Source organism: Monodon monoceros, unplaced genomic scaffold (assembly GCF_005190385.1).
Source record: "Monodon monoceros isolate NGI ecotype Baffin Bay Population unplaced genomic scaffold, NGI_Narwhal_1 Super_Scaffold_21, whole genome shotgun sequence".
NCBI lineage: Eukaryota > Metazoa > Chordata > Mammalia > Artiodactyla > Monodontidae > Monodon > Monodon monoceros.
This window is the reverse complement of record NW_021703778.1, coordinates 105,997,885-106,023,741: the sequence shown is the minus strand read 5'-3', so window position 1 is coordinate 106,023,741 and position 25,857 is coordinate 105,997,885. Positions and strand designations below refer to the sequence as shown.

At 36.2% G+C, this 25,857-nt stretch overlaps 1 protein-coding gene across 4 annotated transcripts in view; it reads left to right on the top strand.

Moving 5' to 3' along the window:
• PRKD1 (protein kinase D1) overlaps window positions 1–5,869 on the top strand; it is a 345,202-nt gene extending 339,333 nt beyond the window's left edge. For 2 of the 4 annotated variants that reach the window (XM_029237647.1, XM_029237648.1), the window contains 2 exons: window positions 3,955–4,040; window positions 4,880–5,869. In XM_029237647.1, coding sequence (XP_029093480.1) covers window positions 3,955–4,040; window positions 4,880–5,098 — 305 coding nt within the window. In that variant the 3' untranslated portion in view covers window positions 5,099–5,869. The remainder of the gene's footprint in view (window positions 1–3,954; window positions 4,041–4,879) is intronic. The other 2 variants (XM_029237650.1, XM_029237649.1) reach the window with 1 other exon arrangement.
• The last annotated feature ends 19,988 nt before the right edge of the window (window positions 5,870–25,857 follow it).

The following is a 25,857-nucleotide window of genomic DNA, read 5'->3' as shown; positions in this document are numbered from 1 at the left end:
GATAGATAGATAGATAGATAGATAGATAGATAGATAGATAGATAGATCAATCCAGGCACTTATGTACATAAAAGTATGGTGGAAACATGACTAAGAAGAATTTAATGTTCATTATTGGAAATTTTCTAAATTTAATTAGTTTTTGAGATTATCAGTTAATAATAATGAGTTAATGGTATGATGTGGCTACTGCATGCCATAGTATTTAAGAGCATGGGCTTTGGAGCCAGTTACCCTGGGTTTCAACCTCAACTGTTACCTGGGAACTGTCTGACTTCGACCAAGTTATATGACCTTTTGAAGTTTCAGCTTTTCCTTTTATATAAAATAGAGATTCAAATAGTAACTACTGGGGCTTCCCTGGTGGCGCAGTGGTTGAGAGTCCACCTGCCGATGCAGGGGACGCGGGTTCGTGCCCCGGTCCGGGAAGATCTCACATGCCACGAAGCGGCTGTCCCCGTGAGCCATGGCCACTGAGCCTGCGCATCCGGGGCCTGTGCTCCGCGGCGGGAGAGGCCACGGCAGTGAGAGGCCCGCGTACCGCAAAAAAAAAAAAAAAAAAAAAGTAACTACTTTCATATGTTTGTTAGGAGTACCTAAGAATATGAATGTGAAATTTTTTTAAAAAAGCAAAACCTTCCATCCTAGGCTATATGAATAATATCACAATTAAGTTGTCAGTTAATTGTGAGGAAAATTCTGGTCCATTGTGAACAGGGACATTGAAAAAGAGCTAGTGAACATAAAAAGCTGTCATATAGAATAGTCAAGTTCTCCATTGCATCTACAGCATAAATAGGATTAATGTGGGTAAGTTATAAAAAGACAACTTTGGGCACAACATAGGAGAAAAGAATTCTTGTCACTGGTATCCTGCAACACCGTTGAGATGTGAAATAGATTGGACTACTGCAGTTAGTCACTAGGACCCTAGCTACTTATATTTAGGGAGCGCTAAAGAAAACATTTTTTTCTTTGAGTAGGATATTAATTAAAGGTCAAAGATTTTAAATGGTGCATTTTTTTTTTTTTTTTTTTGCGGTATGTGGGCCTCTCACTGCTGTGGCCTCTCCCATTGCTGAGTAAATGGTGCATTTTGTCGTGTGTGTGTGTGTGTGTGTGCGCGTGCACACACGTGTGCATATTTTGCCTTTGCAATTAGATTGGGAGCTTTTCAGGGCTTTATCATTACCTTTTTTATTCCCAATGTCATTGCCAACAGTAATTCCTTAAGGAATATTTGGTGAATGAACAGATAAATGAATGTACGTATATGCGATATATACATGGTCAATATAAAGAATATTGTAAAAAAAAAAAAACAACAGTAGAATCTCTTTTTAAAAGTGAGCTTAGTGAAAGGCATTTTGGATGGTATATTTAATGCTGGGTTGTATGAGCCTTGATTAATGAAAAGGATGTTTTAGGAGTTCCAGAAACAGTGACCAATAGAATGGAACTCTCAAACACTATGATGAACCTATTTTCTCAGTAACACCGGGTTCCCAATATTTAACTACAGTGTTCAACATTTAATAGTTAATTATTTCTGTTTTCTGCTATCAAGAGCCATGGAATATATTTATAAATACACAGATACACCCACCCCCACACCCCCACACCCCCCACACCCACACCCACACACACACACACACTCCCGCTAATTCTCTCCTTAGGTCCTAAACTATTTTCTCTCGGAGGTGCTTGTCATTGGCTTGCTGTGCTTATTCAGGTCAGCTGTGTACTGTGGCTGTAGTGAGACTTGTGATTATATGCTTCATTCAGCAGAGCAATTTTTTCATCTTCACATATTCCATTCCCTTCAGACACATCTAGTTTCTCCCCTGGCCGTACTTCCTTCCCCATTAGGCAGTGTGATTCACTGTTGGGGCCCATTTGGGCACAAACCAGACTTTTTGTCGAGTTGCTGTACTCCTACCTTCCTAATTATAGAATTCAAAGCAGAAGGAGTGAATTAATAACATGTCTTTATTCCCTGCAGTGTGTGGGGAAGCATAATGCTGCGGCATGCTTACGGTAGCACGTGCATTCTCCCGTCTCCCCTTATTCTCCATTTTTGCTGTGTGACTTCACAGCAGCAAGAATGGAAGGTGCACTTTACACACCAGTGAGTAAATCATGTGAATGGATGTTTTAAAGCCCATGCCCAATACACAGTTCACTGAGAGAACTATACTTTCAAAAGCCCTCTGAGAACACATGCTTGGAATTTGAAATTGTACTAAATACTGTGTTTCCTAACGTATCCTAGCGAAGGCAAGGGTGTAGGGGCATAGACAGCATTTAAACATGTGCTATTACATTTACTTTCTCCAATCAAGCAATTCTTAGATGTTTGATTCTACAGTCCTTCCATGCAGGCAAATACTTGGAATATTAGTATCAAAGTGATACAATTCTAGATTACCAAAAGCCTGTAAAAATCGTTTCTCTTTGCCTGATAACGAGAAGGATTCTGATTCCTTCTGAGGGAATAAAGTGATCTTTGTTCCAGGTGGCCTCAGGACTCCTGTGACACTGTATTTTCAGATCCACACAGATTGATGTAGACCAAACAATGGAGTCAAAGCCCCCTCATTCAGGACTTGATGGTTGAGGAAGTTGGGGAGTTAATTTGCATCTTTATCAGATACCTGTTAAAGGTTTTTGATAGAAAGATCCATCTCTCAAGAAACTTAATGACCAGGGTTGATTAAGGGAGGGAATGGACTCTTTGGTGGAATGTGAATGCTTTCATTAGTTTGGCAGATTTCACCAAGTTCTTTTTGGGAAGAAAATGCTAACAGGAAAGAAAGAAATGGGAAGTCATTCCAAGAATGAATGGGAAGCATGAGGTAATGAATTTAATAAATAGTGAACAATTAACGGTATAGGCTGAAAATAATAGTTTTCAGAAAGGTGAGTGAGAACTCTGTTACATGGTACTCTGGGTAAGATGCTTTGTAGACTAGATAACTAGAAGAATCACTTTTTTTCCTAAATTACACTCTGTTGAAGTCCCAGTCAGAGGCAAAGTATGAGGCTGGATGGTTTGTGATTCTAACCTCTTAGAAGAATTATTGTTAGACAAGTTGATTACCTGTCTTCCCTACGAAAGCAATGAAGGCTGATATAATTCCAATTCATAGTTTTTTTTGTTTGTTTTGTTTTTTGTTTGCGGTACGCAGGCCTCTCACCGCTGTGGCCTCTCCCGTTGCGGAGTACAGGCCCTGGACCCGCAGGCCCAGCAGCCACGGCTCACGGGCCCAGCCGCCCCGCAGCACGCGGGATCCTCCCGGACCGGGGCACGAACCCGCGTCCCCTGCATCGGCAGGCAGACTGTCAACCACTGCGCCACCAGGGAAGCCCCATGGATTATTTTTAAAAGTAAAGAGAAAGAGACAAAAGTGTTTCACCACTGGGCCATTGGTTTTTAGGCTCTAAGTTTATCATGAGTCATGGCCTATGTTATGCTTTATTTTCTTCCTTTTAAATGTGGCATCCAGATGTCTGTCACTTAATTCAAGACTACGGAGCCCATTATGTGTATTCAAACTTTAAACACATTTTGTAACAAAATTAGTAAATGCTTTCTCTTGAATATTAGTTTTATCCTGCCATTAGTGCTACACGTATTTAAATGATGTATATTTGAACAAAACTCCTACTTCAGAAAAATGTATTAGAAACTAGACTAAGAGAAGTTCACATCATACTCACAAAGAACTCATACTCCTTCCTCTACAATTATTTCCGATTCATTTTTTTGCATCTAAAATTAAATTAAGGCCAAGGTTTTAGAATTCTCAAGGGGAATTTTCTTAAGGTTCTAGTATCTGTTATCACTGTGTTGCATTTAACTGTGTGAAATAGCAGATGTGGAATAAACTATAAATGAATTATGCATATGTTCCAGATATGTCATCTGTTTTTACCAATAAAAATTTTTTTCAGCCATTGATCTTATCAATAACTTGCTGCAAGTAAAAATGAGAAAGCGCTATAGCGTGGATAAGACCTTGAGTCACCCTTGGTTACAGGTAAAAATCAATCACTGGATATTTTCTAAGTTGAATAAGCTTCTAAGTATTTAAGATTCTGATACTATATATAAAAATCTTTTGTCATATTTTTTAAAGTATAATTATAATACCAGTTTGTTTGCCAAAATGCATGCAACTTCATAGGATTTAATAACAATTTAGTATTTCTAAACCTCTTTCTCTACCAGGAAAATTGGATAAGGGAGAAACACACCATACCACACACATACACACACACACACACACACACACACACACCAAAAACAAAAGACAAAAAAAGAAGGGTCAAAATGAAACTCCAAGGACCAGATTTCAAAGGCATCTGTATGTGTAATCCTGATAAATATCCAAGTAGATGCCCACCTGGTCATGCACTGTACTTGTTTGGAAGCTGTATATTTAAATCCAAGGCAATACTTGTAAAAGAAATGCATGGTAGATGTAAAGCATATGCATGTGTTTGTTCTCTCTTAAATATTTTATTTTCACACTGAACTTAGAAGTTTAGAAAAACGATCCTCTGAAATACTGAAGGATTATTTGTAGGCATTAAATTCCAAAGGAATACCAACATTCTGCTTTGTTTGACTGCAAATATTAATTGCCCACCTTCTGATGCCTGATATCCTGTAAACAGTATGCATTTGCACAGTTTAGGTAAATAGGATGGCTTTGGTGCTGATGCTGTCACCTCAGGGTGCCTGATGAAAGACATAGCACGGTGGGAGTGGAAGAAAAAAGGGTAACATATATGTTGTGGGAGCTGACAACAATGAAAGAGTGTTTAAATGAGTTTTAATCATATCTATGGTAATATTTTGCACTTTCTTCCTCAGGATTATCAGACCTGGTTAGATTTACGAGAGCTGGAATGCAAAATCGGGGAACGCTACATCACCCATGAGAGTGATGACTCAAGGTGGGAGCAGTACGCAGGCGAGCAGGGGCTGAAGTACCCCACACACCTGATCGATCCAAGCACTGGCCACAGTGACAGTCCTGAGACCGAAGAAACAGAGATGAAAGCCCTCAGTGAGCGTGTCAGCATCCTCTGAGTTCCATCCCCTATAATCTGTCAAAACACTGTGGAATTAATAAATACATACGGTCAGGTTTAACATTTGCCTTGCAGAACTGCCATTATTTTCTGTCAGATGAGAACAAAGCTGTTAAACTGTTAGCACTGTTGATGTATCTGAGTTGCCAAGACAGATCAACAGAAGCATTTGTATTTTGTGTGACCAACTGTGTTGTATTAACAAAAGTTCGCTGAAACGCTAAACTTGTTATTGTGAATGATTCATGTTATATTTAAGGCATTAAACCTGTCTCCACTGTGCCTTTGCAAATCGGTGTTTTTCTTACTGGAGCCTCAATTTGGTAAGAGTCTACAGAGCCTGTCCATGAAGTAGTTCTGTTCTGTGTGTCCCATCGGTGTTGTCCCTATAAGCAAACTCTTGAAGAGTAGATTATTACCAGTGTTCTATGAACAACTCCAAAACTCATGTGGAAAAAATGAATGATGGAGACTGGGGGCTCGGGGGGATGGATATGCAATCCTAAGACACAAATGCATGAAACAGTTTTACGGTATAGTTTCAAATCCTTTGCCTGCCTGGTGTGCCTCAGTATATTTAAACTCAAGTAAATGGGCCTAGGTGCACCTACTACTTTTTAAGCCTAAATGCCTTAGAAATGTAACTGCCATGTATAGAACAGGTTCATTTTCCCCTTTCTTACAATACCCTGCTGTACTATGGAAAATCAGCAGCTAATCAACCTTTTGCCTATGTGTATTTTTCAACAATAACAAATAAATATTCTTGGCAAAATATGTGTCCATCCGACTGAATTATTTTCATCTGTGATCCATGCTAATGTTCTCTGGCCAAATAAGAGCAGGGGTATCTGCTCAAAAAGACCAGAGAAAGTCTCAGGGCCTAGAACTTAGCTTTGTCTAGTCTGCAGCCACAAAAGTATGTTTCCAAGTATACTGAAACCTTTCTGTCTTGCATGTCATCTAGTTTCCAGTAGAAAGGAGAAGAATGAACAAAGCCAAACAGAATACTTGGAGACATAAGAATATTACAAACAGCAATCTCAGTGTAGCCTCCTGATTTATTAGAATAATGACTCTAATAATTTCTTTCTAAAAAAGAAGATTCTGAGGTGAACTATAATAACACATCAATACTGGAAAACTCCTGAAGAGAAAGCCAACTTAAGTAAAGTTCTGTAGCCTGGGGAAGACAAAACTAGTATTGGACTTAACAGACTTCAGGTGTGTGGAGTGGATAATTGTGGGCTGTTTTTCTTTGTAGCAGGATGACAGTGAATTATCATGTATTACTGTTACTATATAACAGAAAATAATTTGTAATAAAGGTTTGGAAGAATTTTATGTGTTGTAAGCCACTTGAATATGTTACATAATTATGTTAAGACAACAGACAATATTTGCACTTGGAGGGATGGGAGGAAAATAGTTGATCTTTCCAATGGTTAATTACTATTCTGTATTATTTTAAGGGATTTGGAATTTATTCTGTGTTAAATCTGAGGAAATCATTCAGACTTTTTAAGCAGAAGAATAATCAACATCAACAAGTTCACTGCCAGCAAGACAGAGTCTGGATTGAAGCCGGGGCAGGGGTGAGCCAAAAGACCAGGTAAACTATTGTAATAACACATCGGGGATGATGAGGGCATGAACTAAGGCAGGAGTAAATAGGAAACTAGGTGGGGAGGTATATATAAGAGATGTTGATGGGTGGAATCAGCGGGACTTGGTTACTAGTTGAATGTGGAATTTAAAGGAGTCCAGAGTGAATCCTAGGTTTTAGCTCAGATGAATGATGGAACTATTAATCAAAAGGAATTATAGCCTTAAAAAGGGTAAGTTCACATTTGAACATGTTGAATATAAAGTTCCTGTTAGACATCAAGTTTGAGATATCCTGAAGATATTTAGATATGTGTGTAGAGTTTAGGGAAGAATTCTGGAGTTGAAGGTACAGATTTGGGAGTCAATAACTCACCACAAGTTGATTAGAATGACTCAGGTCCTTGGGGGTGGAATGAGAAAGAATGATCATAGGACACAAACCTGAGAAATATCAACATGAATGGTTCAATCAGAAAAAAAGGAAAATTGAAAAGGAATATTTAAAGATAGAATTACATGAAGTAATATTATAGAACTCAAGGGAAGAAGTAAGTTCAGGAATGAAGTAGACAATAGTAGAAAATATTATGGAGGAATAATGGTTTCAGCTTTTTGGGGGGCAGCCTTACCAACTATTCCAGCAGTTTGTAACAAACATTACTCTTTCTGTTACATTCAGAGTAGCATGTCAAAAGGATATCTGTGTGGCCATGCTACCGACACAACTTATTCAAGCAAAGGAAAGAGTAAGTAACTGCTAATGTTCAGGAAAAAAATGGGCCGCTGAAAGTCATGCCACTTTCTTCCATCCAAAATATCAGTTGATACTGCAAAGAATCCAATTTCACTGAACCAGCACCCACTTTTTATGCTAAATATCATCAATGCAGTTGTCTACACTTCACATCAGTGGTATATCATTGTGTTTAATGACATGGGCAGTAGTCTGTGTTTAATACAAGAGGCAGAGCAACGTTTTTGATACAGAAGAATCTTCTGATTCTGACAAAGATGAGAGAAATGACTGACGCACGATTTAGGGAGGATGTGTCCTCTGTCATTGTTGCAGTGGCGCTATTCCTTAAACGACATTATCAGTCTATTCAAGATGTCATAAATTTGCTGATCTCTATATATCCAGAACCACTAGAGCAAACTCCCACTATTCTTGCTTCTGGCCTGAGCAAGAGGACAGTGCTTAGAAAAATATTTTGATCAGTGATGCTTTCGATTTGTCCATTAGCCCTAAAGAATCTTTGAGTTTAGTGAATACTCACTCTCATGGAGACTTTTTAAAAAAATATATGGTCAGCCATTGTACTGAATGTGTACAATAAGTACAGCAGTGAGAATAAGAAAGCCATCTGTCTCCTCTTTGCATCCATTATCCAGTCAGTGTTAAGTTTGACTACCTCTATGAAGTGATTACATTTTACATACTGTCTGTTTAAACCTGTTTTAAGGAACCAAATACTGGTTCCTCTGAAGATACACTGAGGCCCATGGAGAAGGGCCAACTGCTTTTAGTTGCCAAAAGGGAACAGGCTCTTTCATCTCAGTCTTTTCACATTGTCTGAAACACTCAGAAAATGTGGGGTGTCCTCTCCACCCTACCCTCTTGCCTTGTTAACTCCTGTTTATCCTTTTACCATGCATTTGACATATGTCTCATGTCTTTTTTGTTCCCCTGCTCCTCTTTAATTATCTTCTTTTTTGTTAGGTAGTTATTATTAATGTAACATTTTAATTCTTTTGTTGGATTTTTTTACTATTTTTAAGTTATTTTTTAGTGATTGCTCTAGAGATTTTAATATGCATCTGTTCTTATCACAGTCTACTTCACATCAGTAATAACTAAATTCTGGTGAAATATACAAACTGTGCTCCAATATAGCTCCATTCCCTCCACCCTTATTTGTGATGTTATTATCATATATGTTATAGATTTATATGTTATAACCCAATTTTTTGTAATTATCATTTTATACAATTATCCTTTAAATCAGTTGAGAAAAGAAAGGTAAAAAAATATATCATCTTTTATATTTACCTACCTTTTCCATTGCTCTTTATTTCTTCATGTGAATTCAGGGAGGGTACTATCTAGAGTCATTTCCTTTCTGCCTGAATGACTTTCTTGAGGATTTCTTTAAGACATGTCTGCTAGCAACAAGTTCTCTCAGTCTTTGCATATCTTGTGAATGCCATTATTTCACATTTATTTTTGAAGGAAGGTTTTGCTGGATATAGAATTCTTGGTTCATGGGGTTTTTTGTTTTTTGTTTTTTTCTTTCATCCTACTGCTTTTTAGCCTCTATTGTTTCTGATGAGAAGTCACCTTTAATCGTATTGTGGTTCCCTTATATGTGATGAATTATTTTTCTCTTTCTGCTTTCAGTATTTTCTCTTTGTCTTTCAGCAGTTTAAGATCATGTATCTAGGTGTGGATTTCTTTTTTGTCCTATTTGAGCTTATGCTTCTTAGATGTGTAGATAATTTTTTTCATACAATTGGGAAGACTCAGACCATTGTTTCTTCAAATACTTTTCTGCCCTTCTGTCTCTCTCCTTTCTGTCTGGGACTCTCATTACATATAAGTTGGTGTGCTTGGTGAGTTTTACAGGTCTCTGAAACTGTTTTTGTTTTGTTTTGTTTTTGTTTTCATTTTCTTTCTGTCCTTCAGATTGGATAATCTGTACTGATTTATCTTTAAGTTCACTTATTCTTTCTTTTGCCAAATCAAATCTGATGTTGAGCCTCTCCAGTGAGTTTTTTATTTTACTTTTTTTCAAATGTAAATTTTCTCTCTGGTTATTTTTTGTTATGCTCATCTTTCTAAAAAGTATTTTCTATTAGTTGAGTCATTATCATACTTTCCTCCAATTCTTTAAATGTGGTTTCCCTGAGTTCTTTGAACATGTTTGTAATAGCTACTTTGAAGCCATTGTTAAGTCCAATTTCTGGGCCCTCTCTCCCATCCTCTACCCCACCAGAGACAGTTTCCATTGAATGCTTTTTTATCCTGTGTATGCATCACACTTTCCTCTTTCTTTTCATGTCAAAATTATGGATTTTAACTAACATATTGTAGCCACTCTGTATTGTGACTCATCTCTTATCATCCCCATCATAGTTATTGTTGTTGCTTTTGTTTGTTCAGTAACTTATCAGGATTAATACTCTAGAAACTGTCTTCCCTGAAGTACGCATCTGCTTATGTCTCTGCTCAGTTTTAGTTTGTTTATTTTTATTTTTAAGACTGGCTTCCTAGATGCCACATCTAGGACAGCATAGGTTAGTGGTCAGTGATAGTTCAGAGATTGTGTTTAAGCACCTTGAGCCAGTTAGACTTCTGTCCTTTGCTGGTGAATCAAAGTGTGGGTTAGGTTCAAGCAGTTAATAAGTTTCTTTCCCTGAGATGCTTTTATTCTCTCTGTGTGCAAGGTCTTTCACTCAGGTGAAAAGTAGATGCCTAAGGCTCAGACTCTTCTGTGTGTATACACCTTTGTACATACACATAGCTTTTGAGCCACGAGGGGTATGTGAAAACCTCCTCTGTATCTTCCTAGTAAATTTCTGGCTGTTCTACCAATCTGTTCATTATCCCAATCTGTATTGCAACCTCAGGATAGCTGTAATGTTGTCCTTAAATGTTTGTTCATGATGAGATTGCTATTGTTTTTGACAATAACTCTAGAAGTGGGTTTTCCATGTTCTGCTCCAAATCAAGTCAGCCATCTGCTGTCAGTAAGACCCCTGGTTTTTCCTAGCCTTCCCCACCCTGGTAGAACTCCCTTGCCACAGAGTCAAGGGGAGAGGGGAGGAGGGGAGCAAGCTAAAAGGCCACAGACTCCCATTGTTCTTAGTAAGGGTTGGTTAGTTTTTCCTGAATAAATGCTTATCAGTTCATTGTATGCCCTTGGCCAATTTCCATGGTCCTAAAATGGTTGTTTTGGGAAAATTTGCTAGGTGTATTATTGCTCTTTGGGAAAAGATTTGCTGAGCTTCTCACTCCCCTATTATGACAGTCTTCAGAGTTAATAATATTAACCTCACTTTAAGAATGTCCATAGGACTTTAAACAAACACCCTGAAAACATATATAATCTATTATAAATAAAAAGAGAGATACATTAGGAGAAAATATTCAGAGAATCCAAATTTTTCTCATTTATTCAGACTTCTTATGATGAGCAAATAAACTATCAGGTAATTAAATTTCAATTATATGTGAAATTGAAATGTCTCATTTAAAATTTTCACTTAATCTATTTGTCCCTCATTTAAGGCTCTGCGTGTCCGAACAACATGACTCCCGGTACTCAAGTGGATAAAAACATTCCCTATCTCCACAATAAGGGATGAGTGGGTGTGGGTGGGGCCTGCATGAACCTTCAAACCCTTAACACTAACCTCAGCTAACAGCAGCATGCTGCTTGAGGAGAATGTTCCAAATTGTTTTTTGAAAGAGAAAGGGTTGGCACTAGTGGTAGCTATTTTGCATGTTTTCCTCAGCACCTCCAGCTTCTTTGCTCCTTTGTCCCTTTGGTTTGACTTGTTTTTCTTTCTCCCAGCTCTGAACTTTTCTTGCAGGTTCAGAGAAAGAATCTTTTTTAAATCTTCTCAAAGGCTAAGTAACCCTCCTACCTGAACTCTTCTGATTCTTTCTTGCCTTTTTTCAGACAGAACGCAGCCCCCAATTAACCTTGCTCTGTTTGGTATCCATCAACAAATTATCTTTTGACTTAAAACAAGTTCAGCTTCCCACCTCCAACAAAACCTAAACAAATCAAGTTGGGCCTTCCTTCTTCTATCAAACATCTAATTACTGTCTTTTATTTCTCTGGAAAATTCCTCACTCCTTTTTCTTCGGCTTCTGTATTTATATTCCATGGAATAAAATGTTCATTTTTGTCATCAATGAATCTCTTCTCACATGAGTCATCAGTGGCTTTAAACTCAAAACTGATGGATTTTCTCAAGATAACATAGAGGTTAGAAACCCAAATGAAGAGACAGACTAACTTTGTATTGAATTCTGGGTGACCATGAAAACATTGTGATCTCTTATTGGAGTATTTTGAGAGATTGAACAGGATAATGCATATAAAACTCTTTAGTGCATCCTTGATCTGAGACATCCATCAATCAGTGATAATTATTATTCTTTAATCATTCAACAACTATTTTTGACCACTTTCTATGTGCTGGGAATATAGCAGATGAAAAGACAGATGTGGTTACTGCCCATATTCCCTCTAACTTCCATCTCTGGTGTCCTGCCTCCATTTGTTTTGATGGGCTACGGGAAAGGCCTGAATTCTGAAGCTTAAGAAGCCTGGATCCAAATCCCAACTCCATTCCTTGTTTAGTGAATTTAGACAAGTTCCTCTAAAGTCTCTCTGTCTACTCAAAAGTAGAATGGCAATGATGTATGTTTCAGAGTGCAGGTGGGATAACTAAGATAAGTATTTAAATTTCTTAGCCAAATTGCTGGCATATGTTACAGCTCAACAGATGTTAACTTCCTCCTCTCTCCTACCTCTATATGCATTTCCCAAGGTTTTATTATTTTTCTCTTTCAATATTTTCTTCTTTTGATATGACTTATTTGCATGAATTCAACTGTTACTTTAGCTAACATTCCCAAATCCATATTGACCACGTCAAACTCTCAACATTCCAGTTACATCTCTCTATAAATCTATAGATAATCTCCATAATCTATATCTATCTAGAGGTTCCCACCCCATGACTTAAATTCAACACATCTAACAATCACTATTATCAATTTATTTTCAAATCAGCTGCAATGTAATGTTTTCTAAGTGAAATCTTCTCCTTCAGATTCCTCTCCGTATCATCTACTCTACACACCTCTGCTAGATTTACCGTCCCCCAAATTGCTTTAATCATTGTACTCATAGGTTCTGAAATCTTCAAAGACTCTGCTGCCAGTTACCTACAAGATGAATTCAAATTACTTAGTGTTACAAAAGCTGTGGGATCTAAAAATTAATAAAGTACTATTCGGTAAGAATTCCATGTATTCCACAGATTTCTGAACCACATATATGAATGTCAGGGCTTAGACAGAAACAATTTTCACCTCTTTGAAGTTCATTTCTTGTTTCTATAGCAAGACAAGAAGCTGGGCAAGCTGACTTCTAACTTACCTTCTAATTCATAGATTTCATGAAAGCATGGTTTAAGTTGAATGTCAGCAAGATGTCAGTGATGCATATGTTTTCTAATTCTCTGGGGGCAAATGCTGTTTTGAAAGAGGAAAAGTCACATCCTTCCCTGGACCTCATTTGTGTCATAGATTGTGTCTAGGGACTTTTGACAGTGACAGTTTCTTTAAATGAATCTGGGCCACCAGCTACTTTCTGTTGAAAAGCGTGAACATTTGCCTCAAAACTTCTTTCTGTACCTTGAATGAAATGGTAAGATTTTGAATTAAGATTGATTTTTTCTGGGAAATGAAAGGATCTTCATGTTTTATACTATTTTTTAATAAACCTGAAACCCTTGGATCTTTTCCTTTTGAAATATTCAACTTGTTTTGGTCTGAGAACTGAGGTTACACTTTAGTTGAGCTTTGGACACTTAGTGATCTCAATTTTCAAGGAGATCCAAATAGATTATTTTTCTTTTCTCTCATAATTTTGTCTCCACTCTTGAAGGTGGATAACTGTCTCGTATTGGTTGACTACTGCATTCCACTACCTTCCAGAGAGACATGGGTTATTAGAAGCAAATACCTGAATGTGACCTATATATAGGTCTCCTGCAAAATCTCCAAAAAACTGGGTTCATTGTGGGTGCTTTCAGCCCTCTAGATGGAAGCAGAGGAGCAAGAGGAATCACTTGAAGGATAAAGAAGTAAGAATGAATTGAACAAAGGAAAAGCTCTTGATGAAGTAGAGGGTTAATATGGAGGTAGATCCAGGAAATAACATTGTCCAGGTTAATTAGAGCAATACTAACAAAGGCCTCAAAAACTAGGAAGAAGAATTCACACTTTGTCCCGAAGTATATAGGAAGCTATTGGTTATTTTGTCAAGGGGAATTGTGGAATCCCTATTTTACACTTAAGAAAGTAAAATAAAAATTTTGTTTGGAGTCCAAGAATTTAAATATTAAGTCATGCTTTTGTTCATAATGAGATTAAAAGCCTTTTTTAAAAAAAATAAGTGATACGAGCAGAGTCTAAAATTAAACTGACTACACTTTCATTACTCCCTTTCGAAGACAGAGTGCTCTTTCCATCAGATGTGAATTTTTTCGTCATTCTTAATTCCCTCTATTCAGGCACCCAGATAAACAGAGAACATCTTAGAGGAGATAGTGACTTGAAGTATGCTCTGTAGGCAAAACTGCAGAATAAGTCGCACTTGGACATCATAAAACTGTGGCTTGTGTACATAGAGAAATAATCATTAGAGCCAATTATCTTTAGACAGACTGATATTTCAAATTCTAATTACAAAGTTTTAGCCTCATTAACACATGTGTTTCATTTTGTATCTTGGCTACCACATTTTATTGTTACAATTCATTAAAAATAATGTGAAAAATGAAGATGATCATAAACTTCATCATATAAGCAAAAGAAAAAAATAGTGCCTGGGTAATGATATAGCAACACTTTATATTTGCATAGCAACTTCCTTTTAAGGAGCTCAAAGCATTTCACAAACATTATCTCATTAATCCTATAAGTACAACAATACAAAATAATTTTTTAGAACTCTAAGCTAGGGAAATTGATGCATTAAAATGGCTACAGTTTGTTTCCAGTGTCACACATTGAATTATGAACAAATGAAGTAAGATATTCAGATTCATTTATTATTATTTTAAAGTTTACATACAGTAAAATTGACTTGTTTTTTTTTGGTCTACGCTTCTGTGAGTTTTCACACATACCGATTAATGTAACTACCAAAACAAAAACACTGATTCGAAGATACATGCACCCCAATGTCTATAGCAGCACTGTTTACAATAGATAAGTTATGGAAGCAACCCAAGTGTCCATCAACAGATGAATGGATAAAGAAAATGATCTGTAAAAATAGTTAATCATTATGCTGTACACCTGAAACTAATAATATTGTAAATCAGCTATACTTCAACAAAAAAAGTATGTTTTTTAATTTCCAAGTATTTGGAGATTTTTCAGTTATCTTTCTGTTATTGATTTCTAGTTTAATTCCCTAATGATCAGACAGTATACTTTGTATGATTCAATTCCCTTGAATTTGTTAAGATGTTTTTATGACCAAGAGATGGCCAATCTTGAGAGTGTTCCATGTGTACTTCAAAAGAATATGTATTCTGCTGTTGTTGGGTGGAGTGTCCTACAAATGTCAACTAAATCCAGTTGATGGATGATTTTGTTCAGTTCTTCTATATCATTCTGGTTAGTGGTTAGTGTTTGCATGGTACATGTTTTTCCATCCTTTGGAAAGGATGGAAAAGATGTATATAGAGAGAGTTTCTTGTAGATACCATGTAGCTGGGTCTGGGATTTTAAAAATTCATTATGAAAACCTTGGTTTTTAATTGGTGTGTTCAGACAATTTAAATTAAATATAATTATTGATATATTTGGATTTAGGCTACAATGATATCATGTTTTCCTATTCGTTCCTTTTGTTTTTTCATTCTTTCCCTTTCCTGCCTTCTATTGAATTATTAGAATATTTATGTTTTAGTATTCCATTTTAGTTTGTATGTTGAGTATTTTACTATATCTCTTTGTAATTTTTTATTATTGGTTGATCTAAGGATTAAAATATACCTAGTTAACTTTTTACAATGCACTTAGAATTAATATTTTACACTTCAAGTGGAATATTGGAACTTTACTACCTTATAGGTCCTTTTACCTTCCCCTATTTATATTGTAGTTGTAATATGTATTACATCTACGTATATTGAAAACCCTATCAGACTGTTATAATATTTACTTTTAATCATCATACATAATTTAAAAAGCTAAGAGGGGATATTTGTCTGTTATGTTTACCCTAACGTTTACTGTTTCTGTTCCTCTTCCTTCATTGCTGACATTCCAAGTTGCCCTGCAGTGACATTTTTCTTTAATCTGAATAACTCCGTTTTGCCTTTTTTTAAGAGTATTGCTGCTGGCAACAAATTCTCTAGTTTTTCTTCATCTGAGAATATCTATTTTTCCTCCATTCCTGAAGGATAATTTCACTGGATAAAGAATTCTCAGTTGACAGTTTTCTTTCAGCACTTTAAAAATGCCCTACTGCTTTCAGACTACCGCCCTCTGGATTTTGATAAGAAATCTGCTGCCATTCGAATTGTCTCTGTATATGCATGCAATGTTTCATTTGGCAGGGGCGCTTTCAAGATGTTTTGCTTGTCATTTGTTTTCAGGAGTTTGATTAGGGTGTTTCTGGGCATGGATTTCTTTGCATTTATCCTATTTAGGTTTCACTGAGCATCATAAATCTCTAAGTTCATGTCTTTGGTCAGATTTGTAAAGTATTCAGTCATTATTTCTTAAAACAGTTTTTCTTAACCATATTCCTTCTATTATCCTTCTGGGACGTCAGTGATATTGAACAACATTTTGGTATTGTCTCGCAGATCCCCAAAACTCTGTTCATTGTTTTTTCAATCTTTTTTTAGATTGGATACTTTCTATTGATCTATGTTCACATTTACTGACTCTTTCATCTCCATTTAGTTCTTGAATCCATCCAGTGAGTTTTTAGTTTTTGTTGTTGTGTTTTTCAGGTCTAAAGTTTGCCTTTGGTTCTGTTTTTATGTCTTCTATTGAGACTTTCTGTCTTTCCATTCATTTCAAGAGTGTTTGGCATTGCTTTTTTTTTCTTTTTTTTTTTTTTTTTTTGTGGTACGTGGGCCTCTTACTGTTGTGGCCTCTCCCCTTGCAGAGCACAGGCTCCGGACACGCAGGCTCAGCGGCCATGGCTCATGGGTCCAGCAGCTCCGCTGCATGTGGGATCTTCCTGGACCGGGGCACGAACCCGTGTCCCCTGCATCGGCAGGCAGACTCTCAACCACTGCGCCACCAGGGAAGCCTGGCATTACTTTTTGGAATACAATTAAAATATCTACTTTAATGTCTTTCTCTGATAATTTTTACCTTTTGCCATCTCAGTTTTGGTGCCTGTTGATTGCCATTTTTCTTGTGTGATATTTGAGATTTTATTTTTCTCTGTAAGTTAAGTGATTTTAGGATTTTATCCTGAACATTTTTAATATTATGATTTTGTTTTGTTTAAATATTATGAAGAATATTGTTTGTAATTTTTTTTTTCAGTAGTTATTGATCCTGTTAGATTCTGGCTACAAATTTCTAGTTGCTGTCTGTGGGCTGTAATTTCAAAGTCAGTGCAGTTTTTGAAGCCTTTACAAAATGTGCTATCTGAACCTGTCTTTTGTGTGCTCCACCCAGTAGCAGTCTAGCATCTGGAAAATGGTTACCCCACAATTTAGTTCTGAAAGTCTTTGATATGCTGATTAGAGTCGGATTTAAGTGTGCACAACTTGTGACTGACCCCAAGGGTTCATATATAACTTTCTGGAATTATTTTCCTGAGCTGCCTCCTCTCTGTGATGTCCCTGACTCCTCTATCTCACAGGAGCACCTTTCATGGCCCTTTGGCTAAAATGCCAGGGCTTTAGATTCCCCACACTGCTGCATAATTACTATGACTGTGTCCATCTCCCGGGCCAACCAGCAAGAGGATGTATTGGGTTGGCCAAAAAGTTTGTGTGAGTTTTTCTGTAACATCTTACAGAGTTTTTCTGTAACATCTTACAGACTTTTTGGCCAATCCAATACAAAGGTAAAGAAACAATGGGGCTACAGTCTTGGGACCAGAGTTCCTGTGGTCAAAAAAAAAAATGTTACTTCATTTGAGTTTTAGGTACCTGCCTGACAGTCACTGCCATTGCTGTCACTGCTCATTCGGGATTGTCTGGGGGCTAGGGTGAAAGACAACAGAAAAAAAAACACAAAAAGAGGATTTTCTCCAACTTTCTCTGACCCTAGGGAACCCCCTTCCTGCTTAGTGGCCAGAAAATAGCTTCTCTTGGCAGTGTTTCTATTAACATTCAATGCATAGTCCCAGGTTTTAGGCTCTTTGAGTTTTCATTGCCAAGAGATACTAGAGAAGAAAAAAAAATGCGAAACTCATCACTGATTTGGTGCTACATCAAGTTTTGGTTTCTTTCCCCAATCTGCCTACTACCATTTACTTTTCAGAGTCCTCAAATAGCTGCTGTATGTATTATGTCCAGGGTTTTTAGTTGCATTTGGAGGAAGAAGTAGGATGTTATGTGTTTATTCCATCTTGATTGGAACCAGAAACCACGGTTTAGATTTCTTGAGCCCTAGTCGTCAAACCAATCTTGAAAGTATGCTTTAGTCTGGAGCCTAAAACAAATGTCCAAACAATAATAGTATGTGAGATTTAAGCAACAAAGGTGCCCAAAATTCAAGCGTTTTATTTAAAACTCTGAGGGTTATGTGATAGGTGTTTTATATATTTTTACTTTACAGATAGGGGACTGAGGTACAAGGATATTGAGTAACTTACCCAAGGTCACACAGTTAATAACTGTTGGGGGTCAGGATTTGAATCCAGGTAATCTGGCTCTGGACACCAAGCTCTTAATCATAAACATATGTGCTTAGTTGTCTATTTATATTTTCTTTTTTTGTTTTGTTTCAGTGCATAAGATATTGTGCATTTTGGGGAGAACATTAAGTGTAATTGCTATAGCTACAAGCTTAACTTATTTTACTCTAAGTTTGGAAAGGAATAAAGATTAGTTGACAAAGAGATGATATTACCACTTCTCCAAAAGGGTGAGGAAAAATTGGAGGGATCAAAATAATTTTAAAGTCCCACTGATAAATGTGTATCGGCTGGATTTATTCACACAGTCCCTTTCCCCTCAGACTTTTAAACTCTAATGTTAAATTGAAGGGCATATGGAAGGTAGGTGGTTTCCACAAGAATCAGCTCTTTCTGGGAAAAAAAAAAAGTTTTTAAATTAAAACAATCAATAGGTTTCAATTATTCATAAAACTAAAATCCCAACCAAAGCACTAACATAGTGCTACAGGAACTAAAATCTGTGGAATAAGGCTGATCTTGGGCCACCACAAGATGAGTACAGAGATCGAAAGCAAGTGTTTAGGAATTTTTATGGCAGTTTGATAGAGTAATTTTATGTTGAATATAATAATTAAAAAGTAGACTAATATTTTATTGTCTTTATTTAATTGTAGTAATTCATTTTTACAATATTTTCCAAAAGTATAACTATGCAATGGATTGGGAATTAAAACCAAAAAATGAAAAACTGATTCTTTACCATAACCAGTTCGAGAAGTGCTGCACTAAAGCACAGTGACTGCCTTCTAATTTTAAAAGAAACAATGGCAAAATGAATTCAAACACAGGGTTGCTGACAGGATTTTCTTTCTTCAGTGATTCTTAACATTTCTAAAAAGTATGTCTGGCATTTTAAACAAAGTTGTGTTTGTTATTAAGAGACAGAGGCCTGGAGAAAGGTCCCAAGAGTTGATTTCAAACCTGTCTGAAGAGTCAGCCCCTACACTCCCATTATGAAGAGCCCCAAAGCTGCTGCAGCAGGGGAAAACCACTGACACCAGGTCCCAGCCTGGTGTTTCTCAGGGAGCTGGAGGCCCCCTTGGAGGCATAGCACTGTAGTCTCAACCCTTGCAAGATAAAAGGGAATGAAGACAAAAGAGAAGAAGTGGAGGCACGTGCATCCCAGTACATGTTCACTATTTTCCTTATTACTCAAACTTGGTGAGTGACAAACAGCTCCTACTCCTTTAATCTAATCTGTTCAGTTAACAGGCTACTAATATTTTCTGACAAGTGTGCTACATAAACATCCATGCCTAGTTAAAAATGACAATTAACCAACTTCTCTGGAGGTTCCCTATGTATCTAGAAGTAGATCTTTATGTAAGATAATGTATTGCAACACACACTAAACATGTTCTTAGAGAAAAGGACTGTTACGGGTGTGGAGATTGTGTTCCTTATGATAAAGTTTTACAACAACATTTCATCAGAAAAACCCTGTCTAAATTTGTTCAAGACTTTTTTCTTTTTTTCACTCTAATCGATCCAAATCTTAGTATTCTTAAAAAAAAAGTATTTACAGAATTGGAAAATTGGGATGTATAAATGTCTCAATTTGTTCTAACAAAAATACTAAGAATTAGTCAAAATACAAAAAAGAAAACTAAATCATTAGTTCTATATATCATGTTCTATGAACTAGTCCATCAATGTTGGTTTATAGCCTTCAGGTATCAGTTGCCTCAGTATCTTCAAGTCTTTCAGTCTACTTGAGGCACTCTAGCCTGTAAAAATTTAATGTTCTTTGTAAGATAGGAAACACAGTGTTTCCTGGAAATTCTTGGGTTACTCTGATGTTTCTCTCAGTATGACATCTCTTTCTGCTTGAATAAATATTCTTGACCTCCCTGTGTTTTCTCTAGTCTGCATTTACCTGAATGTAAATGGAATATAGCCTTTAACTTCTCCAGATTATCGCTTCCATGAGGCACCTGCATGTTATAAACCTTTCCTGAAGACTGGGGTTCACAATAGTTCCTACTTCATAGAACTATTAAAAGCATAAAGTGAAGTTATGAAAGTAAACTACCTCGTATACGGTAAGCATCTAATAAATGTTGGTTGTTATTATTTGTTTAGGGATAATGGTGTGGAGCTACATCACATCAGATAGAGTGAAATTAAATATTAGACATCCCTGTTCTCTTTGAAATTCCTTTAGCCTGTTCAACCATGGGCATTTCTCACTAGGTCAAACTGGCTTCTATAACATACTTATTACTATTTCAATCTAGCTGTCCATATCTCAATTCTAGTTACTTTCCTTAAGCAGAGGAACTGAGCGTGCTCTCGTTCTCTTGCTCTCACTTGTCTCATGACACCCCTGTCCTATGGTGTGGTGGAGAGGAGAAAGGATTGGGGTCAGATATGGGACCAGGAATCATTTGATAGACCCTTTCATCTTCCAAACTCAAGTGACCCATCAAGGAGGAATTGTTCCACTACCCTAAGAGCTGAAGGTCAGATAGGGTAATCAATTATGAAATTAAAGGTTAAACTAGCTCTCAAATTATTATTTGACTTTACCCAAAACTGTTTCCAGTAATGAATCCATCACTGAAGCAAGGAGAGTTTGATACTGTGGAAAATTACTCTTAGACAACTAATACCAAATATTGCTCCACATTTAATCTTCTAATAAGTGTCTAATGTGTTTCTTATATGTTTCATTGAATGTAGTGCCTATTCTAATCCAGAATGGTCTCATCTTTAGACCTCTAGCTTAATTACATCTGCAAAGAACGTTTTTCCAAATAAGGCCACATCCACAGACTTGAGGAGTTAGAATATAGACACATCTTTTTGAGACCACAAGTCAACCAACTACAGCTCAGAAAATGAATAATGCACTGATTTGGGGAAAAAAAAAAAAAACTTCTAGCAAAAATTTCATTCATTGGGTAGAATTAATGTCAGTATGAAATAGTAAAAAAAATACTTGAAAATTGATTTTATTTTAGTATATATAATAATTTTAGCAATGCTAACAATCTATTAAGTAAATTATAATATCAGTGAAATAAGAATGGTACCCTGCAAATTTGAAAGCAACTCCTTTCTTCCCTTGAGTATTCTTCACATTATTATGTATGATTTTTTATATTGTTAGCAGATACTTTCATCACCGGTTAAAATCAATATGAGTTGAACCCTTTTGAGTAATCAAAAATTAGTTAAGTTTGAATTTATAAAATAAAGCTCATAATTTTTTAAAGTTGAATGAGGAATTCCATAGTTGAAGAATTAAAACTTACCTAAATTCACTTGGAGACTTGCTTATTTCAATACATATTCCTATAGGTTAATCTTATTACATATTCTTGAATAAGTCCAAATTTGATGAGCTTAATAGGGGATAAAAGGATATTAAAGTCTTAAATCTTGACCTACAATATCACATGTATATTGGAATATCAATAATTTTTAACCAATTGGCTAAGCAAACTAAAACTCATGACTTTTTATATAAGATAATTAACACAAAAAACATGGGTCCTTGTCTAAGGCCTACTTGTCTAAGTTAGGTTTTGATCTAGAGAATTCTCAAGCGCCTTCAGAGTAAATCAGTAGACTATCATAATGTGTCTTTATATTCAGTAATATTTATTTGGGAAAAGTGTATCAGTTTCTATTTCAAGAACAAAAGCTAGAATACTAAACCTTGCTTTTGTCTAGAACATTCAGTTTGAGGCTAATCTCTTCAAGACCGTTCTCTGAAGAGATTCTTGTGCTTTAGCAGTTCAGTTACTGAAATATAACAAATTTGCTCTATTAAATTATAACCAATTTCTCTAGGGAGTACCCTATTTAGAGCAAAGGTGAATAATTTTAACTTGGTTTAATAATTTGCTTCATCATTTTCCTGAGGCCATATAAGCATGAGGAGTTAAGGGGTATGGATCAAAACAGCTATCAACATAGGATGTCAGTGGCTTCATAGCCACCAGCAAAATCACAGAACCCCAGTCCTGAACAACAACATTAGCGGACTTTTATTTAGCACTTACTTTGTGCCATCCACTGTCAGCACTTTACATGCATTAACTCATGTAATCCTCGTAACAGCTCTATTATTGTCACTCCCATTTTATACACGAGGAAGCTGAGGAGCAGAGAGAATAAATCATTTATATTGAGAAAGTGACTGAACAAAGATGTGAACCAGGTAGTCTGGCTCCAGAGTCCTCTCAACTCCCCCCTCAACTTTGTTGTTTCCTTAATATTATACAGCAAGCATTTTTCTAAACTGTAACATTATTTGAAAACATTATTTACATAGCTGTACAACATTCTTAGAGTTATACTGTAATTCATTTTACCATTTCTATATAATCTTAGTTTTCTGGGGTTTTTTTTTTTTTTTTTGCTATTATAAATAATATTTATACAAATGTCAGACCAGCTTTTCAATGACTTACTTTTCAAAGAAGTGAAATTGACAAACACAAGAATGTGAATTTTCTAAAGCACTTAATACATTATGCCAAAAACGTCCAGAAAGCTTCTATGGGTTTATATTGAATATAACCCCAGGAGTACTAGCTAGATAACAAAATAGCATAAGCAAAGGCACAGAAGGGTGAGAAAATGTGGTAAGTTCGGGAGAAGGGTGTAGAATAGTGGCAGAGGCTGAAACCAAAGAAGTGGACAGGGTCCAGACCATGAAGGGTACAGGGAAACCAAAAAATAGATAAAAACAGTCCTAGGTTTCTGACTTGGGTGTCACCAACCATTGGATTACCAGAAGTGAAATCAGATAAAAGGAGTAGGCATTTTGGGAGGAAGAAAATGAGATCAATTTTAAATACATTAAATATAAATTGTGTATGGCTTATCCACATGGCTATTTGAGATTTTCTGGCTTAGGACTCGGAAGCCAGAGCTTCAGCTGTAGATTTGAGAGTCAGTATTATATATTAGGTCATTGAAAATTGGTTGATCACTCAAAGTACGTTACAGCGAAAAGATAAGCCAGAACATAGAGTTTTGGAAACAACAATATTAAGTCTTATAATCTAGCTTCTCTAAACCAAAAATTTTTGAACTATAAATAACTGTAATTTTGTGATAACTAGCACTAATCATATAATCACATCGTGGTTCTGAATTTGGGTAGCAATACCGCCCACTTTCCAACTGACTCGTGTATACATATCAAATGGATTTAAAACGTTGTAAGAGAGAGTCCTAATCATTTTGCCTTTAAAATACACATTTAGGACTTAAGAAATTCAACTTTGCTCTAAAAAGGAAAAATTTATAATGAATTAGAGTAGTAACGATACACACACTCATCTCAAGAACCGGGAATTTGGAATAATTACCAAATTTTGAGAAATTAGTATAATTTTGACATTCTCTGGCCAGCAGACAGTCATAAGAGAAGCCCTCCCCTCCACAGCCCCTCCCCCGTGCTGAAAGACATTTTTTTCTACAGGAAGGTCCCATCTAAATGATGTAGATTTGTATACTTTGCCACCTTGTGGTCATTGTAGTTATTTGCATGACTCCATCTGTACTATGGCTTGAAGATTTTTCCTGTTAAAATGGCTAGATGTTCTTATATATTTAATAACAATGCGAGCAAAAATATATTAGAATAAACTTGAATGACCTTGACAAAAAGGTGACCATGTCCAAGATGAATACCTATGAGATGAATTTATTATGGGCTGGTATGACTGCTTGATGACCTTTCCTGGACCTTTCTTAAATGTTTTTTTTTCCTGCATGTTGCCACAGTAGTTATTTTGAAACAGAATAAATATTAATAAAAAGAAAAGGGCTATTACTCTTGACAGTGTGAATATTGACATAATCTCTTTTTTGCATTTCACTAAAGTTTTAAACAGAAAATAAAACTCATGACATCATATATATGGAACATATATATATGAATAAATGATAACCTTCTGTGAAACTCAAACCAAAGCATCCCTGAACACTTAGGTCAAGCTCTAGTTTCCATATTTTCCAGTTTAATCTGTAAGAAATAAATGTGCTGGAGAAATGAATATTTAAGATGTTTCTAGAGGTTCAGTAGCTATTGCCAGTTAACTAATGTGGTACAGATGCATTTTTAAGAGGTTTGGGTTACTTGCAAGATAATAATTACTGTATATTTCATTATATTGTTTCATTTTTTATTCCTTTTGGCATGAGATTTGATTTTTCTATGTTTGTAAATCAACAAAATATTCAAACATTTGTTTTGGAAGCTACTCAGAATCATCTTGGTTTTAGTGCTCTTTCTTAGGCATAAACAGAGGATTTTGCCATTTCAAGTCACTAGTTCTCTGTATCTTGAGGCAATAAACTGGGTTTTAAACAACAGATTTGGGACTTGCCTGACGGTCCAGTGGTTAAGACTTCACCTTCCAATGCAGGGGGTGCGAGTTCAATCCCTGGTCGGGGAGCTAAGATCCCACATGCCTTGCGGCCAAAAAAAACAAAGCAAAAAACAGAAGCAATATTGTAACAAATTCAATAAAGACTTTAAAAATGGCCCACATCAAAACACCTTTAAACAGCAGTTTCATAGACATAGTCATTCTTAAGACGCATTTTATTTCAAAATTCAGGAAACGTTATTTAAATGTAGTGAGTTGAACAGCTCGGCTAAATGTTCTTAACTTTTTTTCCTTAAAAAATCTCTACACTTTTGACTCATTTAAGCTTTGGCATTAGAGTTGATAGGCTGCATATTTACTCATGTTATTCAGCTGAATGGACTTTCTCAAAAGTATATCAGTAGTACAGAGCCCTGTAGAAAACACACAGCCTTGACTACAAGATGGGGAGAAATGTTTATCATTCTATTACTAGAAAACCAACCCAAATTACAGATGCTCTTGATGTTAGGTCCATAATGGCTGTTCTACATGATAAGCTCTCAAGAATTATTTGGCTCATGTGTCCAATAAGGACAAGTCCCTCCAGAAGCATGAAGTAGCCAGGGCACACAGGCTTCTGCTACATATTTTTTCTCAGTTACCCACCAGCTTTAACTGAAATGAGGAGGGAGATTTCTGATAGACTGTCCTCTGCTGTGTATTGGAAACAAATTGTAGTACCTTGTTTAATTCTGAATTAGGGAGATTGGGTTTTACCTCATAGAATAAGAGGCTTTACTTATGCAGTGAGGATGGTCATAGCAGGCATACATTGAAAAACATAAGGATAAAAAGGGATAAAAGGAATACACTTTTGTTCACATACTAAGGAGGTTTGATGCAAAAATAGTAACTCCATTCACATGCAAGTCCCATTATATGTGATACAATAAAGAATAGTTCAAGTGAAAAAAAAATCAGTTCAGATGAAAGCTTGATTTATACCCCAGCTCAGCCATTTCCTATTTAGGCAAGTATTTAGACGTCTCCAAGTCTCAGCTTTCTCATCTGTAATATAAAAATAATTACACTTGCCTCAAGTGAACTCATGAACATTAAATAGA